This window comes from Alosa sapidissima, chromosome 16 (genome assembly GCF_018492685.1).
Source record: "Alosa sapidissima isolate fAloSap1 chromosome 16, fAloSap1.pri, whole genome shotgun sequence".
Taxonomy (NCBI): domain Eukaryota; kingdom Metazoa; phylum Chordata; class Actinopteri; order Clupeiformes; family Clupeidae; genus Alosa; species Alosa sapidissima.
This window is the reverse complement of record NC_055972.1, coordinates 17,130,167-17,148,549: the sequence shown is the minus strand read 5'-3', so window position 1 is coordinate 17,148,549 and position 18,383 is coordinate 17,130,167. Positions and strand designations below refer to the sequence as shown.

General features: G+C 47.1%; 1 protein-coding gene across 5 annotated transcripts in view; it reads left to right on the top strand.

Annotated features, from left to right (window-relative positions):
• Positions 1-18,383, top strand: part of pde10a (phosphodiesterase 10A) — a 101,257-nt gene that overhangs the window by 64,336 nt on the left and 18,538 nt on the right. For 4 of the 5 annotated variants that reach the window (XM_042065839.1, XM_042065838.1, XM_042065836.1 and 1 more), the window contains exons 3-9: positions 10,521-10,549; positions 12,729-12,852; positions 14,900-14,949; positions 16,036-16,176; positions 16,450-16,605; positions 16,951-17,001; positions 17,816-17,874. In XM_042065839.1, the coding sequence (XP_041921773.1) occupies positions 10,521-10,549; positions 12,729-12,852; positions 14,900-14,949; positions 16,036-16,176; positions 16,450-16,605; positions 16,951-17,001; positions 17,816-17,874 (610 nt within the window). The remainder of the gene's footprint in view (positions 1-10,520; positions 10,550-12,728; positions 12,853-14,899; positions 14,950-16,035; positions 16,177-16,449; positions 16,606-16,950; positions 17,002-17,815; positions 17,875-18,383) is intronic. The other variant, XM_042065837.1, reaches the window with a different exon arrangement.

Below are 18,383 nucleotides of genomic sequence, written 5' to 3'. Positions count from 1 at the left end.
GCCATCAGCGGGCATCAGCTCCGTAGGGCACTGATGGGCCGCATGGCGCCTCCTACTGACCACTCATGTGCCCACGCTACCACAGAATTGTCCGCCCCTTCCCCCTTTTCATTTTGATTTTCTTATATAATTCATCGTTGGCACATTACATAATGCGATGTATTTGGAGTCCTCCTGAAACATTTGTTGTGTACTGTTGTGGGCCAATACTTGCTCTTTTCTTTCTTTTTATTTATTTATTTATTTATTTATTTAATTGATTTTTTGTTGTTTGTGGCTCAACCGTACTGATCAGATTAAATATTCTAATCTCTTGAGTTTATGATTTGTGTGTGTGTGGGGGGGGGGGGGGCATGAGTGTGTGTGTTGTGTGTGTGTGTTTGGGGGGGGGGGGGGGGGGGGTTACGACTCCGAGCTTTTATGGCAGACGGTGTCTTGATGCCTGATCCCCTCTGACAGGAGAGTTTTTAATAAAAAATTAAAAAAACTGGCGCCTGGTGAATGTGTGTGTGTGTGTGTGTGTGTGTGTGTGTGTGAGGAAGCAGATGGGTCAGGAGCAGCCACGGCTGTGTGTCTGTCGCAGCCGGGTGTCACACATTCCTCCAGCTATCCCAGCATCCCCCTCTCTGCCTTCATGTGGCTGCTGTGGTCAGGCAGCTACTGTGGCATCTCATCTCCTCTCCTCCTCTCTCCGCTCCTCTCCTCCTCTCTCCGCTCCTCTCCTCCTCTCCTCCTCTCCTCCTCTCTCCGCTCCGCTCCTCTCCTCTCCTCCTCTCTCCGCTCCTCTCCTCTCCTCTCCTCCTCTCTCCTCTCCTCTCCTCTCCTCCTCTCTCCACTCCTCTCCTCCTCTCTCCGCTCCTCTCCTCTCCTCTCCTCTCTCCGCTCCTCTCCTCTCCTCCTCTCTCCGCTCCTCTCCTCTCCTCCCTCATTCTCTCTCTTCCATGCTTTGCTCCTGTTATTAGCGGAGGCTCGTGAAGGAGAGAGGAGGTTTTGGGGAGGTTAAACTCTGGAAAGCGCTGCAGGAGTGCAGACTAAACAACAAAAAAAATGTTACGCAAGAGGGGCCGCCACTGATCGGCGTCCAGGCAGCATGGAGAAATGTCAAACAGTCGACATTAGAGAGGCGCACACAGGAAAGGGACTTCAGAGAGCTGCTGTGATCGCCTCAGCCCTCCCACCCACATACAGGTCAGCTCCACTGAGAGAGGAAGAAGAGAGATAGAGAGAGAGAGAGAGAGAGAGAGAGAGAGAGAGAGAGAGAGAGGCAGGGGAGGGAGGGAAGGAGGAATAATCAGACCATCTGAAGCAAGAGGGCTATTGATTCACTGTCCCAGAGGGTCACACACTTGACCTGGACAGGCCGAGCTTCTTCCCTCTCCCACCGGCCCAGAGCGCAGATTTACAGTGTGATCGGTAATCAGATAGTGATCCTCCCAGGTCCACTTCGTCCTGACTGTAGCCAGCTTCACGACCTGCGCCAGTTTATATGATGATTTCATTTTTATGCACTCTGAAGGCCAGACCGCTGCTTATCCTAGATTAGCCTCGATCCTATTTTTTAAGACAAACTTTATTAACATGACAGCACTGAGATTTGACGTTAGCAGTGGGGACGATCCAAATCGTATTTGTCCTGGTTTTGCGAGGTTGTTTGGCTGTGGAGGATGCTGCATTCTCTAGCGCTGCTCTTGAGCCTGGAGCAGGACACTGGATGCGGTGTCCGAGAGGCAGAGAGACTGTGAGAAAGTATGTGTGGGGAAAACCCCACAAGTAAGTTGGGTAGAAGTTCAAAAGACAATAGCCTGTGTTCGAGTGTGTGTGTGTGTGTGTGTGTGTGTGTGTGTGGTGTGTTTGTGTGTGTGTGTGTGTGTTACTGAGTGTATGTGTGTGTGTGTTCTCTCTCTCTCTCTCTCGGCTCGCATTTTTTCCAGCACATTTGTTCCATATGAAGGCGCTTAGATCCCTGTGCGTCATATGACTGCAGTTGTGATGCCTCTCGGCGGTCCAGAGCAGGCGGGATGCCGTGTGGAGGCCGATACTGCCCCCCCCATCCCCAGGCTTGCCCCTCCAGCTGCCCCTGTGATCCCGCACAGATCATCTGATGGCCCCCATCTCTTTATCCCTCTCTGCCTCTCTCTCTCTCTCTTTCTCTTTCTCTCTCTCTCTCCCCCACTCTCTTCTTTCTTGTTTCTCTCTGTATTGCATTTAGCCCACCTCGTCCCCTTTGTCTTTCCTTTCCTTGTCTTTGTCTCTAGTTGCCACTTTGCTCAGTTTATTTTTAAGTGTGTGTAAAAAGGCTGACTTTGTCCAATATCCTTTGCAGAATATGTATTTTCACACAGAAGTCTTGTTTTTTTACTCTCTATGTCTTCATATTTCTATCTCTTTCACACTCTTTCTTTCATTCTTTCTCTGCGTCACTCCATCCAAATATCTCATTGCATACATGTCGTCTCCTGCGTATGAACATGTGAGACTAACACTGAGGCCACACACCTGAGTGGAGGCTGGTGTGTCAATGGCGAGTGTCTCGCTGGGTCCCGATGCTGATAAACGCTCCTGCGCAAAGCCACGACTCACTGCCGGATGTTTGTGGAAGGAAATAGGGAGAGAGAAGAGTCTGTGTGTGTGTGTGTGTGTGTGTGTGTGTGTGTGTGTGTGTGTGTGTGTGTGTGTGTGTGTGTGTGTGTTTTGTGTCTTGTGACTGCCTGTGTGGCCCCACACTCCTCTGACACTGAAGATGGCACACCCTCTCTCTCTCTCTCTCTCTCTCTCTCTCTCACACACACACACACGCACACACACACACGCACACACACACACATACACACACAATTACACACACACACACACACACACACACACACACACACACACACACACACTCACACAATTACACACACACACACAATTACACACACCCAGACACATATACACACAAACAAACACACACACACACACACACACACACACACACACACACACACACACACACACACACACACACACACACACATACACAAATGCACACGCACACGCATGTGCCCACACACACACAAACACACACACATGCACACACAGTAATACACACACATGTACAGTTCTGCATTTCGGTTTGAAGATGTTTCTTACAAAATAAAGCAAGTTAAGTTAGTATGTTTTACGTACATGTGTGTTTGTGTGTGTGTGTGTGTGTGTGTTTGACTGACAAACAGTGTGCTGTCACACAGTGTTTTCAGTGCTTCAATTATAGGGTATGTGGTAAATTAGATAAATGCTTAGTGTGTGTGTGTGTGTGTGTGTGTGTGTGTGTGTGTGTGGCTAGGTGTGATGATGTCTCCATGTCTCTGTCTCATTGGTTTATCTGTAACTAATGAGGACCCTTAGGCCTTACTGACGTCAGCATTACCCCCACCCCTCCCCACCCTGTGTCCCCCCGGCCCTGTTAAGCATCTCACACACATGCAACACACACACACACACACACACACACACACACACACACACACACACACACACACACACACACACACACACACACACTTATGTTACACCACACACATACATATGCACACATGATCTCTGAAGTAATAATGTGTGTACTTGAACCCTTTCTTTCACACATACACACACAGAGTGAGAGAGAGAGAGAGAGAGAGAGTCATAGTTGCATACACACACATACACGTACAAACATACACACACACACACACACACACACACACACACACACACACACACACACACACACAGATGCACACACACACACACACACATATACTGTACACATAGATACACAGATACATACACACACACACACACAAACACACACACACACACACGCACACACACATACAAAGAAGCATGAGCTAATTGATAAGTCCCAAACCCTCTGTCACACTCCCTCCTGAGAACTACCACTGCTCGGCCCAGTTCTCCAGCTCAAGCTCCTATTAGTCTCATACCTCCCTTCTCCACACACACATCCAGATATGCTCATCTGCACACCACCATGCTCAGACCCACACACACACAGTGATTCATGATCCATTCACAGACAGTCTGTTGCTGGCCCTAATGACCTTGGCCATAAAAGAAAGAGAGGGAAAGAGAGCTTAACATGGCACGTCAGGGAAAGGCAGAGGGGGAAAAAACTAAAATGTGCCATAATTCAATAAGCAACATGGAGATACTGGTCTAGAATGTACTGTTTGTATGCAGGGCCTGAACACAGCTGGCAGTCTGGACAAATATTTAACCACTTTCTCCTCTCTCACTCTCTCTCTCTCTCTGGCTGCTGTGGCCATTGTGGTTTTGCCAGCATTGTCATTTTAGGTGCTCCATTCTTGTGCGTAGCACTCCCCTAACGAGCCCTCCGCGAACACGTTTGTTTTCACCATCATTTCTCTGAAGCCTGTTTTGTTGTTTCTGTGTGTGTCTTTCCACTGTTGATGTTAGCCGCTGTGGCATTCAGCTCTGGCTGTAACCCCCAGACACAAACACACACACACACACACACACACAACACAGCTCAACAAGAGGCTCATTGTGCGTGGAATCTGGCTGTGACGCAAAGTGCTAAGCGCTAAGCGCTAGGCTAGCCAGGACAGGTAGAGACGATCCTCTAGTCCACAGCCCCGGGGGAAACACAGGAAGTTCTCACCGTCTCCCCCAGGGGTTAATTCTACAATGTGCGCCACTATGGCCTCCAGTGGCATTAACCATGACTGATGGACAGCGTGCGATTATAGAGAGGAAGCTGTCATACAGTTAATTACTAGGTTCTGATAGCCTACTTGCTTTAGTTCTAGGAACCTTTTGAATTGATAGACTGCTGTGCTTTTTTGAACATACCAGTAGTCTCCCACTCAGGAGTGTTAATATTATTCTTGTGGACATTTTGATGTGGGTACATGGACATCAACAGCAACAATTTGAATGAACACTAAGGTAATTATTGTCATTGTATTGTGTCCAATTTGAAAATGGAGAGCGAATGCACTGTCTGCCATTAGTTCTGGAGCCAGGCCTTTTTTGCTAGAACGTTCTCTGGTGACTATAACCAGCTTAGAATAGATGGTCTAGCTGGAGTGAGGGAGGCTGAGAGAAATGCGAGAAGGAAGATGAAATTAGAAGGAAAGAGGAGTGTAAGAAAGGACTGAAGCAGATTCACTGAAAAGACTGGCAGAAATGTTGGATAAAATGTAGATTCATAAAATAATGAAATTCTATAAAGCAAATTTTGTCCAACTATAAAATTAAACCATTTTAGAAACTGGTAGTTATAATGCTATGACAATTGTATCAATAGCATATGGATAGATACCTTCAGTGGTAGGATGAGAGACAAGATAGTGTGGGATTGAGAGCTTGGGCCCCTTAGGTGGTTTTCATTACATTATTTTGACTTTTAGCTGACACACTTATACAAAGCGATTTACAGTGAATTACAGACAGTCCCCCTTACAAAACATGGGGGTTAATGAACTTTCTCAGGGTCACAATGGTGATAGTCCATAGGATTGAAAACCTTTTGATTCAAGTTTCAAAGTAAGTTAGTGCAAGTACAAAGAAATTCTTACTTAAATGCTTCTTCACATACTAAAAAAAATGTCAAATTACCATGCATGTTATAGATCGACTACTTTGGGATATTGTTTAAAGTGCTCTTAATTTATTATCAGGGGTTCCTTTGACCATCAGTTTTGTTGTGGGAGCACCATCCTTTACTGCAATGCTGGGTGGAATAACTTAAGGTTACTATCGTAACCCCGGTTCTTTGAGAATATGAGTATAAGTATAAGTATATACTCTTTTGATCCCGTGAGGGAAATTGGTCTCTGCATTTATCCCAATCCGTGAATTAGTGAAACACACTCAGCACACACTAATCATGGCGTAGTGAGCTGCCTGCAACAACAGCGGCGCTCGGGGAGCAGTGAGGGGTTAGGTGCCTTGCTCAAGGGCACTTCAGCCGTGCCTACTGGTCGGGGTTCGAACCAGCAACCCTCCGGTAACAAGTCCAAAGCGCTAACCACAGGCCACAGCTGCCCCTAAATGAGTGAGGTATCTCACATATGGGAATGCACTCCGCACGTACCCAATCACAGAAGCTCCAATGACACCACGTCTGTCTATGTCAGACCAATGGCGTGCGCCGTGCTGGGGCTCCACCCCACTATATTTGCACGCGCACGTCCATCTCGCTAGCCTAGAAATCTAGACGCGCCCCTAGCTGCCAGGGCTAGTCTAGCAACTCTCCGTTGGCTTGTGCGCTCCAGAAATCGAAACTCAATCAGGCCAATCAAATCGTGTATAGAGTCGTTAGGTGGGCTTAACATAATGATTGATGGCAGAGTTGCAACGGTTTGGCTTGAATTCCCTGCTACTTGAAAACAAATAAGATGGATGTTGCTGTTGGCGAACAGTGTTACACGAGTTAAGCTTTTATTAAGTTGTCAAACGTTTGAACTAGCCAACTAGCTCCGCTGGTGGGAAACGCATGGGACTCATAGCGCTGCCGCTGTCCTATTGCGTGCAGAGGGAATTTGAAAGACAACTGATTATCCCGCCCCTCGGACTGAGCACTGCGAACGGTGAGTGCCCAGACCCTACATTTTAATGTGGGTCTGGCTCGTCAGGCTACCATCTCGCCTCATTCTGTGACTATATCTCTTCTCGTGCGCAGCAAGGCGGGCTGCCTGGTGAGATACCTCACTCATATTCTCAAAGAACCGAGGTTACGATAGTAACTTTAAGTTCTTTTTCAAATATTTACTCGGTATCTCACATATGGGAGATATAGACAACTCCTGCCTGGCAGATACACTCACCGAAGCAGCTCTGCCACAGACAGATCACAAGATCACCCAGGCTAATTCCCGGGCTAATTAGACCCTAGGACCGGATTCACTGTTAAAACAGACTGTGCGAGGGACGGCCTAGTCACATCCAGTCTGTAAAATCTCACAAAGGTGTCTGGCGAAGCCCAAGAGGCAGCTGCCATAATCTCCTGCAATGATACACCCTTGAATAAAGCCCAAGATGTAGCCATGTCCCTGGTAGAGTGCGCACGAACCGCCACCGGGTACCGCAAGCCACTCCTTTCATAAGCCAATCCTATAGCGTCCACAATCCAATGTGAGAGGCGCTGAGTAGATATAGGTAACCCTCTATGTGATAATGCCCATGACTCAAAGAGCTGGTCAGCCTGCTGGGAAGCTTCCGCGGCCAACGCCTCCATGAGGTTCGTGTCAGAGCCAGTTGAGGCAGCCACCTTGAGGCGCCTTTGCAGGAGAATTCAAGCTAGCTTGCGCATGCTGAACTCCCAGGCAAGCGATGCAGTAGGGATGGGTATCCCGAGCCGATATAAGGAAACCGCAGGGATTCCTTCTTCTCCTCCATGGTAACACGACGGGAAACCACGCGTAGCCACAGGGGGATATCGTGTGAACGATAACTGTAAATGCTAGCTGGGTAGCTAACACCGGGTCCTCGTATAGCTGGGAAACTCTCAGAGTTTTCTTTTTATTTAAATCAACCTCCTGCGAGTGGTAACTAGTCCATGTCAACGGAGGCTATCCTTAACAGGTCCCTCCTATGAACAGTTCAGTGGTTGCCAGCTAGAGTCCCCCCAAGAGCTGAAGAGGGGAGCTTTCTTGCGATTGCTCGCGAGAAGAGAAGCAGAATGAGGCGAGATGGACGTGCACATGCAAATATAGTGGGGTGGAGCCCCAGCACGGCGCACGCCATTGGTCTGACATAGACAGACGTGGTGTCATTGGAGCTTCTGTGATTGGGCACGCGCGGAGCGCATTCCCATATGTGAGATACCAAGTGAATATTTGAAAAAGGACTATGAATAAATGCCAGTGTAATGTAGTATTTCTTACAGTATGCTAAGGGCGAACTGTATTTATTTTCCTTCAGTAAATATGTGAAGTAAATAATATGTGATGCTCACAGCATTATCTATATTGTAGCCTATATAGTGCATCATCTATTTTGTAAGGCCCTGGCATGTTATGCAGCAGGTTGGCGTCTTGGCTGTTGAATCAGGTAGAGAAGTGGTAGTAAGAGCACTAGGAATACTGGTAAGTAAAACACCATGCGTAATTCCTAAACTGAGAGAGAAGCTCTTATTTACTCCGAGGTGTGTGTGTGTGTGTGTCTGTGCATGTGTGGGGTCGTGCATGTATTTGTGTGTGTGTGTGTGTGTGTGTGTTTTTGTGTGTGTGTGTGTGTAAGAGAGAGAGAGACGACATGCCATGCCCCCATGGCCATGCCCCCATGCATCACTGGAGCACCAGACTTGTGTTCTGTGAGCATTTACACAGATAACTCCATGCTCTTATGAAGTGACCACCATCTCAACTCCTCTTTTTCTGTCTCTGCTAATGTATCTCTTGCTCCCTCTTTCTTTCTTTTCCTCCCTCAATCCATCATCTCCTTTTCCACACTGATATCCATAATGCACAGATATATTGCACTGAAGTGACACTTTACTCTGACAGGTAGGCTATGTGTGTCTCTGTGTGGCGTTAAACCCAGGCTTGCTGATTTAGGCTAGTCAATGGTGAGCTTGTAGAGTATAGCTGACTCCTTCTAGTCAATGGTGAGCTGGTAGCATATAGCTGGCTTATTAGGCTAATCTGTCCTGGTAGTTTATATCTGGCTGAGGCTAGTCAATGCTGTCCTGGTATATAGCTGGCTGAGGCTAGTCAGTGGTGAGCTGGTAGAATATAGCTGGCTGAGGCTAGTCAATGGTGAGCTAGCGTATAGCTGGCTGAGGCTAGTTAATGGGGAATTGGTAGCGTATAGCTGGCTTAGGCGAATCCATGCTGTGCTGGTAGCATATAGCTGGCTCATGCTGGTCAATGGTGAGCTGGTAGGGTATAGCTGGCTCATGCTGGTCAACGGTGAGCTAGTAGGGTATAGCTGGCTGAGGCTAGTCAGTAGAAAAGGGAATACAGGTGCTTGACATGGACTTTGTGGGGTTAACCAGAGGCGCATCAACAATGTGTTATAGTACACTCCCAGTCCACTCTTCAGTCCTTCTTTGTGTCATTCAGTGATTCAGTGTCTCTCTTTCCCTGTTTTCCCTCATCTCACTATCTAACCTTTCTCCTCATCATTATCTTACCCTCATGTTTCTCTCTTCAGTCCTTCCACTTCTCTCCCTCTTTCCCAGTATCTCTCTCTCTCTCTCTCTCTCTCTTACCCTCCAAGTGATGTTATTTTCTAGGAACACGCTGTCCGTGTCTGTGTCCCGTGTTTACAGCAGGTTCCACAGGCTTCTCACAAAATGGGCAGCCAGTAGCGGTGGAGGCCCTGGTGGTGGGAGGGGCCACGCCAGACCAAGCTCACTGGCTGGGTGGCTCTGTAGCTGGGGCCCTGGGGTGTGTGTATGGGTGTGTGTGTGTGTGGCCAGAGACTGCCCTCCACTTGACCTGTGACTAAGGTGTAGATCAGGCGTAAACACACACACACACACACACATACAGAGTATATGGTGGTTTATGTATGAAGTATGTATGCATGCACCACACACGGTGGAAAATCCCAATTTAACCCCTGCACACACCACAAACGTATACCCACACACATAACATGTACACACACACAGACACACAGATACATACAAACGGACACACAGACAGCATGTGTTTGCATGTGTGGGATTCGGGCTCTGTAAAGTCCTTGAAACAAAATTGTTGGTGCTATACAAATGGAATTAAATTGAATTGAATGTGATTAGACACATTTAACACACATAAGGCATGGACTGACAAGGCACTTGCCTTCACACAAAGGCCTACTGGCACCACTAATCTGATACAGGATAGAGAGATAGATAGAGAGATAGAGGAACACTCCTCCTCACCGAATCACAGTATTTCTGCCTCAGCCTTTTTCTTACTCATGCCACTGTCAGATACTGTTGACTTATGAGTGAATGCACTGGCAGTGTGTGTGTGTGTGTGTGTGTGTGTGGGGGGGGGGGGGGGGGGTTGTGTGTGTGCACATAGAGTATGTGGTCATATTGTATGTGAGTGTGTCTACATTCATGCATGTATCTGTGTGTATGTGCTCTCTGTGTTTGGCATGTGTGTGAGTGTCTGTGTGTGTGTGTGTGTGTGTGTGGGTCTGTAGGACTCTGACGTTGACTCTGGCTGCTATGGAGCAGCAGGGCACCCTATGTCACGGCAACTGTTCCCTTCGCTTGCCGTCGCAACACGAGGCGCCCAGCAAGAATGTGTAAAAAAAACAAACAACCTCTAAATCATAATGTTCTCTTGACACTTTGACTTTTTCACATTCCCACACAAATGTTTCAGTGTTTTTTTATGTTCTCAAAGCCATTTTCATTCCCATGGTTGAATGTGAGATGTTATTCTGATTACAATGTGTGTTATTGACATGGAACACTTATAGGCGAAAGTATATGTGTGTGTGTGTGTGTGTGTGTGTTTACTACCCCCGTGTTCTGACGTAGTGTTATTTTCTTTGATTCCTCATAGACGACCCCGCCACAAAAGAAGTCAGCAGGGTAAGTCAAGCGCACTATGTGTGTGTGTGCTTTTGTTATGTATCGGTCATAGTTAGAACTGTGTATACATTTTGCAGTCAAAAGCTCCTCTTGTGCTTCACTGTTGACCCACGTGGGTGACATCAAATGTAGCAGAAATAAAATTCTTGTTCAGCAATGTGTATGAACATGCAGCATGTTCTTATGTAAACACAATTTTTCTCTGCAGACTTTTAGTAAACATCTTTTCACATTTTACACGACATTTATAATATCAGAAAACATATAAAACTTCACACCAGGGTTCTGTACTAATCTCCAAGGCACTGTAGCGGTGTCTCAAACAGTCAGTTTTCTTGTGGATTTTATGAGGCCCAGGACACCTGTGTGTGTGTGTATGTGTGTGTGTGTGTGTGTGTGCATGAATATGTGTGTGCGTGCATGTCAGTGTGTTGACCCCTTGTGATGCTGTGAATGGGCAGGAAAGCTGCTGGGATCATGGTGGTTTGTGCTGGGTATCTGATCCACTTTAAGCCTGCCACTGCAGCTGGTTTGGCCCAGGGGCCCCATCGGGCTGCCTGATAGGCTATAAGCTGGACAAGAGCACTTGGCTGTCTCATGGTGTGTGTGTGTGTGTTTGTGTGTGTGTGTGTGTGTGTGTATGTGTGTGTCTGTGAGAATTTATGGTCACTGGATTGGTGGAAGCAAGTGTCTGTGTGTGTTTCTGTGTTTCTGTGTGTTTCTGTGTGTTAATTTGTACATGTGTGAACATTCTTTGTGAAGACAGCAGGTAGTGTTACAGTATGAATGTGAATAGGAAGGAGTGTCTGTGTGTGTGTGTGTGTGTGTGAGAGAGAGAAGTGGAGTAAGAGGGGCTAGGTTACGTCGTTAAAGTGTGAGAGTGTGTGTTTGAGAGAGAGAGAGAGTTTGAAATGGAAGGGGGCAGGGCTTTGTCTCTCCTCTGCTGTGCGTCATCCATACGTCTGCATAAACAGGATGTGGCGCGAAGGCATCCCAGGGGGGGCACGCCAGCCGTCCTGCACTGACCTCCTCTCACTCTCACTCTCTCCCTCTCTCCTTTCATCTTTCTCTCTCTTCCCCTCTCTCCTAGTTCACCCCCTACACTCTCTCTCCTCCTCTCTCTCTCTCTTTTCCTCTCTCCCTTTCTCATTTCATCCCACTCTTTTTCCCTCTACCCCCCCCCCCTCTCTCTCTCTCTCTCCATAGAGAGCCATATTGAGAGCCACTCACCCCCTGTGCTCGACGGGAGGCTGGCCTGCATTATGTAACAGCCAGCGTCTGAGCAGCGTGAAGGGGGCTGGCGACGGGAGCTGCCAGGCCCTCTTGGGAGGGCGCTGGGGGGATTCCAGTGCTTATTCTGGGGGGAGGGAGGGAGGAGGAGGAGGAGGAGGAGGAGAAAAGGGCTAAAGGGCTCAGAGCAGGAGCGGTGCCACGGGTGGGAATGAAAGATGGAGGGTTGGAGTGACGGGCTGGAGTGGAGGGAGGAGGTCATCAATGTGGCCCACTTTATATGGGCCTCCTGTGCGGGAGAGGGAGGGTGTGTGTGTGTGTGTGTGTGTGTGTGTGTGTGTGTGTGTGTGTGTGTGTGTGTGTGTGTATGCGTGTGTGTGGTCTGGACTGTGTGGTCAGTGTATGTGTGTGTGTGTGTGTGTGTGTGTGTGTGTGTGTGTGTGTGTGTGTGTGTGTGTGTGTGTGTGTGTGCATGTGTGTGTGTGTGTTTGTGTGTGTGTGTGTGTGTGTGTGCGTGTGTGTGTATGCGTGTGTGTGGTCTGGACTGTGTGGTCAGTGTATGTGTGTGTGTGTGTGTGTGTGAGAGAGGTCTGGTCAGTGTGGTCAGCGTATGTGTGTGTGCGCAACTGCACATATTTTTTTCAGTGTGAGTGAATCTTGATGTAATTAAACTGTGATTCACCATTGTCCGTGCATGAATGTGTGCATGCACACGTGCAAGCTTGTATGTGGGAGTGTCTGTCTGTGTATACACAATGATGTGAAGGACAACATGTGAGTGTTATCTGTGTGCCTGTTTGTGTGAGGGTGTGTGTGTGTGTGTGTGTGTGTGTATGTGTGTGTGTGTGTTTGCTTTATTTATCTAATCTTAAACTTATGTTACATTGTACCTGGTTTGCTGTGTGTCCAGACACTTCTGTTGCATGGTGTGTGTGTGTTTTGCGTCCAGCAGTACCAGGACACCAACATGCAGGGCGTGGTGTACGAGCTCAACAGCTACATGGAGCAGCGGCTGGACTCGGGGGGAGACAACAAGCTGCTCCTCTACGAGCTGTGTAACATCATTAAGACAGGTACACACACACACACACACACACACACACACACACACACACACAACCTCTCCACACATTCCGTAGTCAGACGTAGAGCACAATCCAAAAAAATGAAAAACTCCTACACTGTACATAGTGACAATGACTGACATATTTCCAGCAATGTTCTGCCCTGTGTTCTGGTGGCACAGTCTACTTCAGTTTCTCTCACTGTGGCGACTACATATAGCACATGGCACACAGCACTGGGCTGTTCCTTAGGCCCCTTTCAAAGGCATCAAAACACAGTCACACAGGAGTAGTGTGTTGCCTCTAACCATACGTGAGTACAGGTAAGTGGGGTGGCATGGCAGCGCTGATGGGTAGGGATGGGTGCCGTGTACAGTACAGGGTTGTGAACATGCCACAGACAGGTGGATTGCAGGTGAAAGGCTCCTTCTGACTGTTGTTAAAGCCTGTCGGTCTGTTCCATCTAGCAGCCTCTGATGACTGCCTGAGGAAAGATTAGGAGCAAATATGCCTGTGCATAGTCACATTCTGGTCTGTCTGTCTGTCTGTGTGTGTGTGTGTGTGTGTGTGTGTGTGTGTGTGTGTGTGTGTGTGTGTGTGTGTGTGTGTGTGTGTGTGTGTGTGAACAGAGCCTGTCATATCTCATCCTCCCACGCTTTGTCAGCATCCATGCAGTACTACTGCAGAGCCCTCTCTCCCCTGAGCCCTGCAACCTGCAGCTTTCTCTCTCCCTCTCTCTCTCCCTCTCTCTCCCTCTCTCTCTCTCTCTCTCACTCTCTCTCTCTCTCTCTCACTCTCTCTCTCCACAGTGGATTACAGCAACATGCACAAATCACACAAGAACACGAGGTATAAATGTCTGCTATACAGTCACACATGACCATGCACATATTTACACACAAACATACCCACTATGAGGTTTTGTGGTCAAAATGAATTCAAGACAACTAGTGTGAGACTGCAGCTTTATTCATGGCACCGGGACCGTATTACCCACAGTATCGGAACGTCACCTACTTCCGCCCTTTTACGTGTACAGTATGTGTCACTTAATATTCATTTCTATACAAAGCAAGACGCCAGATTCCTAAAGAAACGCAAGCACCCACCCCATAAGTGTATCTACATTAGCTATGTACTAAAATGGCATTTTACCTGTACCTTACCTCTAAGAGCTGTAAACAGTGTTGTAAGGCTACATGTACAAATCCGCTTGGTGCTCCAGTGGAATTTTGATTTTGCGACAAGAATTCTCGGTGTAACAGTTGATGTGCCCACCAGCCCAGCACCAGCTCTGAGCATGGTTAACAAAATCAGATTTTTAAGGCAGTAAATGCTCTTGTTAAGAACCAAACCAGATTTTGTTCAAATATACACACCTATGGCTACTGAAAGATGTAAGGTTAATTTATCAAATGTTATTTTGAAGTATTAAAATACATCTTCGTTTTAGAATTTTTGAACGAAAGGGACGGAAAGGAATCCGACGTCTTGGTTTGTATAGAAATGAATATTGTAAGTGATACATACACGTAAGAGGGTGGAAATAGGGGACGGGCGGTAATAGGTGATGTTCCGATATATAATAATTAGGCAGCTGTATTAACATGAACACACACTTACACACAGACACACTGCACATGCAGAATACACACACACACACACACACACACACACACACACACACACACTGCACATACTGTCTCAAAACCAAAGAATTCACATACCGACAGTTTTGGCTGTCCACAAACACACACCAAAGACCCGTGGTTACCCATGCATACACATTGCACACAAACAAAGGCACACATAAAAACACTTCCTTCAAGTGTACACAAACACACACAGGTGCAGTGTGAATTAAAGATGTATTTACGGCATGACACAGCTAGGTCATAGAAAGCTAGGTCAGCCGTTTCAACCACAGCAAAGCAAGTCAAGGTTCCCCATAACTAAGATCATCATGACTGGACACTGACACTAACACATTGAAAGTGAATCTCTTTGAGCGTCAGCTGACTAACTAATGCTGCCTGTTGTTATTATGTGTTAACAGCCACAAAAGCCGATGGGTTTGCACTTTACTTCCTGGGAGAATGCAACAATGTAAGTGACCTCAACCTCAACCCAAAAGTACTGCACTGCCCGCAGTTAAGCAAGTCCTGGCACTAAGTCAGAGTGACAAAAGTGGATATTAAAGATGCATTATGGAGGACTTGTTTTGATAATCTCACTCCCACCTTGTCACATACACCTCCAGTCTCCCAGCTCACCACACCTTTACACTTTTCAACACACTGGGTACCCATTTAGCAGTTTTCAATGTACTGGATAATCCTATAAACAAATGTCAATACTTTTTCGCAGAAAATCCTATGATATTACTTCACATAGAAAACCATATGCAGGGCCTTTACAGGCTATACTAGATAACTGAGAAATGTGCAGTAGAAAAGATCAACACATGTTGATGACTTAAATGCATATTTAAGTAATTTCAACATTTAGCAACGCTGTTAGCTTTATTTGTCTTCAAATGAGTGCCATGCAACAATATGCTTTTGCAATAAGTCAGTAAGATCCTCTTCATCGAAAGGTATGTGAAGGATACAAAACAGCACATCCAAATGGCCATTTTAGCCAAGATATTGAACTGTATACTGTGTGGCTGTAGAAAGTGAAGAGGTGAATGGGGCTCTTGGAACTCATGCATCTGTTCAAATATGAAGTGGTCGATACTTTTCTGAGGAAGTGTGTGTGTGTGTGTGCATGTGTGCTTGCACACATTAATGTGTAGTTCCTGACATAATTTAACACTGAATCACTGCTGTGTGTATGTGTCTGTGCATTTCAGTCTAAGTAGGTCTTGACGTAGGTCTTTAATTCTGTGTGTGTGTGTGTGTGTGTGTGTGTGTGTGTGTGTGTGTGTGTGTGTGTGTGTGTGCACGTGCATGTGTGTGTGCATGTGTGTGTGTGTGCGTGTGTGTGACTGTAATGAGGTGAACTACTGGAATTGAATGAGACATCCAGTGACGGCCTGGATAGTGAGAGTGCTCCTGTTTCTGAATCACCTCTCCCTCTCTTGATCTCTCTATCTCCCTCTCTCTCTCCCTCACTCTGTCTCCCTCTCTCTCTCCCTCTCTCTCTCCCTCTCTCTCTCTCTCTGTCTCTCTGTCTCTTCCCTGCCTATAGAGTTTGTGTTTGTTCACCCCAACGGGGGCCAAAGAGGGGCTCCCGAGCCTCATTTCCTCCTTCCCCATCACATTTGGTACCACCATCGCCGCCCATGTCGCCAAGACACGCAAAACAGTGCTGGTGGAAGACATCATGGGGGTGAGACACACACACACATACAGAAATATATAGTCTCATATTCACATTTATATATGACTTTGGTTGAAGACAATACTTGATGGATTTTTCAGTATATCAAATCAAATCATAAAAAAAGCATTGGCGTATACAAAAATAAAAATGATTATCAATACATATTCAGTACAGCATACCTTTTTGATAGATGGACTTCAGACCGTGTTAGGCACTTAATCAAAAGCTCTACACCAAGTCGGTGTCCACCTGACCCCCTCCCCCTGCTCGGCCCCTCAGGATGAGCGCTTCCCCCTCGGCACAGGGCAGGACTCAGGGATCCGCGTTCATTCTGTTCTGTGTCTCCCCATCCTCACCGCCATCGGCGACCTCATCGCCATCCTGGAGCTGCACCGGCAATGGGGCCGCGAGCCCTTCAACCTCAGCCACCAGGAGGTAGGCCTCACCACACAACACACACGCACACATACACACAAGTCTAGAGCTAATTTATAATTAATTTATTGCATTTTTGTTGGTTCTTTGTTAGCTAGCCAGTGGGTCTTTAAGTGTCAAAGCTTCACTGAACTACAAAAGTATGCTTTTTTTACAAAACATCAATAGCACCAAAAAGACCTCAACTTATGACTAGTTTACCTCTAAAGCCCATTTTTAGCCACATTGCTGGATGCTGTTCACGTGTAGATGTCTGTGCTGAGTTTGTCCTTGATGGCTGAGAGAAGTGCCATTCTGTTCCATTCACTTGCAGTGTGTATAACATGGGCCTCTTTCTCTTTGAAGGTTGCAACAGCTAACTTAGCGTGGGCCTCAGTAGCCATTCACCAAGTGCAGGTAAGTCACGTCACTACTTTCTGTTACTTTTCTTTGTCCGGATCTGATAAGCTAACATTTCTGTCAAGGAGTTTAGCTGAGGACTGTTTGGGCTTATGCAAGCATTGTTAGTGTGTTTTGTTCTGGTTCTTCTGTTCGGTTCACACACACACACACACACACACACACACACACACACACACACACACACACACACACACACACATACACAGGAACATGTTTTGCTGGCCTGAAACCCCACAGTGCACCCGGACTGGGCTGTGAGTGGGCCCGGTGTGTGTAACCACGCCGTCGCTTGAACACATGCATCTCTCCTGAGGGCCAATTATGACACTGCTGAACCCAATCCCCCCAGCAAACCACAAGCCTCAGGGTCTTCGTATCCCAAGGCAGACCGTTTCCCCCGACGAACCTGCAGTGCACCATGTGGGATCTCACGCTCAGGCTCTCTCACGGCCCGGTGGCTTGGAGCTAGCATGGACCCTTGAAAGGAGAGACTCAAGTGGGCCAAACAGGAGGGTCAGTGTGCGTTCGGCAACTACTCTGACCATTAAGCTCTGCTCTCACCTTTGACCCCTTTGCTGGACTTCCTCCATTCAGAGCCAGCGACGGCCCATGGGGGTGCTGTGGGATGACACCACAGTGCTCAGTGCGCTCCTCTTGTAATTGGCTCAGCCCTCTTCCAGCTGGGAGTTGGATGCATGTTAAATAAAATGGGTATCGCTTGCGTCGCTACATGCAGTTTGGATGAATTTTTGTAACCAACGATGCAAGCTCATTAAAATTGTAACATTGCTTTTTTTTCTACTCGCAGGTTTGCAGAGGCCTTGCCAAACAGACCGAGCTCAATGACTTCCTCCTAGACGTGTCAAAGTAAGAGTCCCCGGGTATCGGATGGGGCGGGGGGATGGGACGGGAGGTGTTAATTGGATGAGGCTCGTCATTGTAAGACTAGAGCTGTGCCTGTCCATGAGCTAACAGGATAAAAGGACTGAACTGATAAGTTAACAGTCAGTTAATTAAGGTAGATCTGGGTGCTAAACATTGAGTGACATTAGAGCCAAGGGATTCTCACTCTTTCACAGTGGGAGCAATGTCTTACAAGGGTCATCACCTCTCTGCTGGATTGTGTTCAGGGTTGATGGCTGGGGCGCAGTATATAACAGTAGAAATGTGGCATCACATCTGTAAACTGTAAACAATTGCAGACACGGAGACTGGTGTAGTTACATATTTAGTCTTCACATGTCAGTTTTTTGTCTCCATTGTCAGCTGCTGAAATGCTGGTGCTTTTCCCAGAAATAGTGTGTGCACTTTCGACTTGACTTGGGGAGCGTGCAGGTCTCTGAGGTTATGTGTATGTGTGTGTGTGTGGTCTGTGT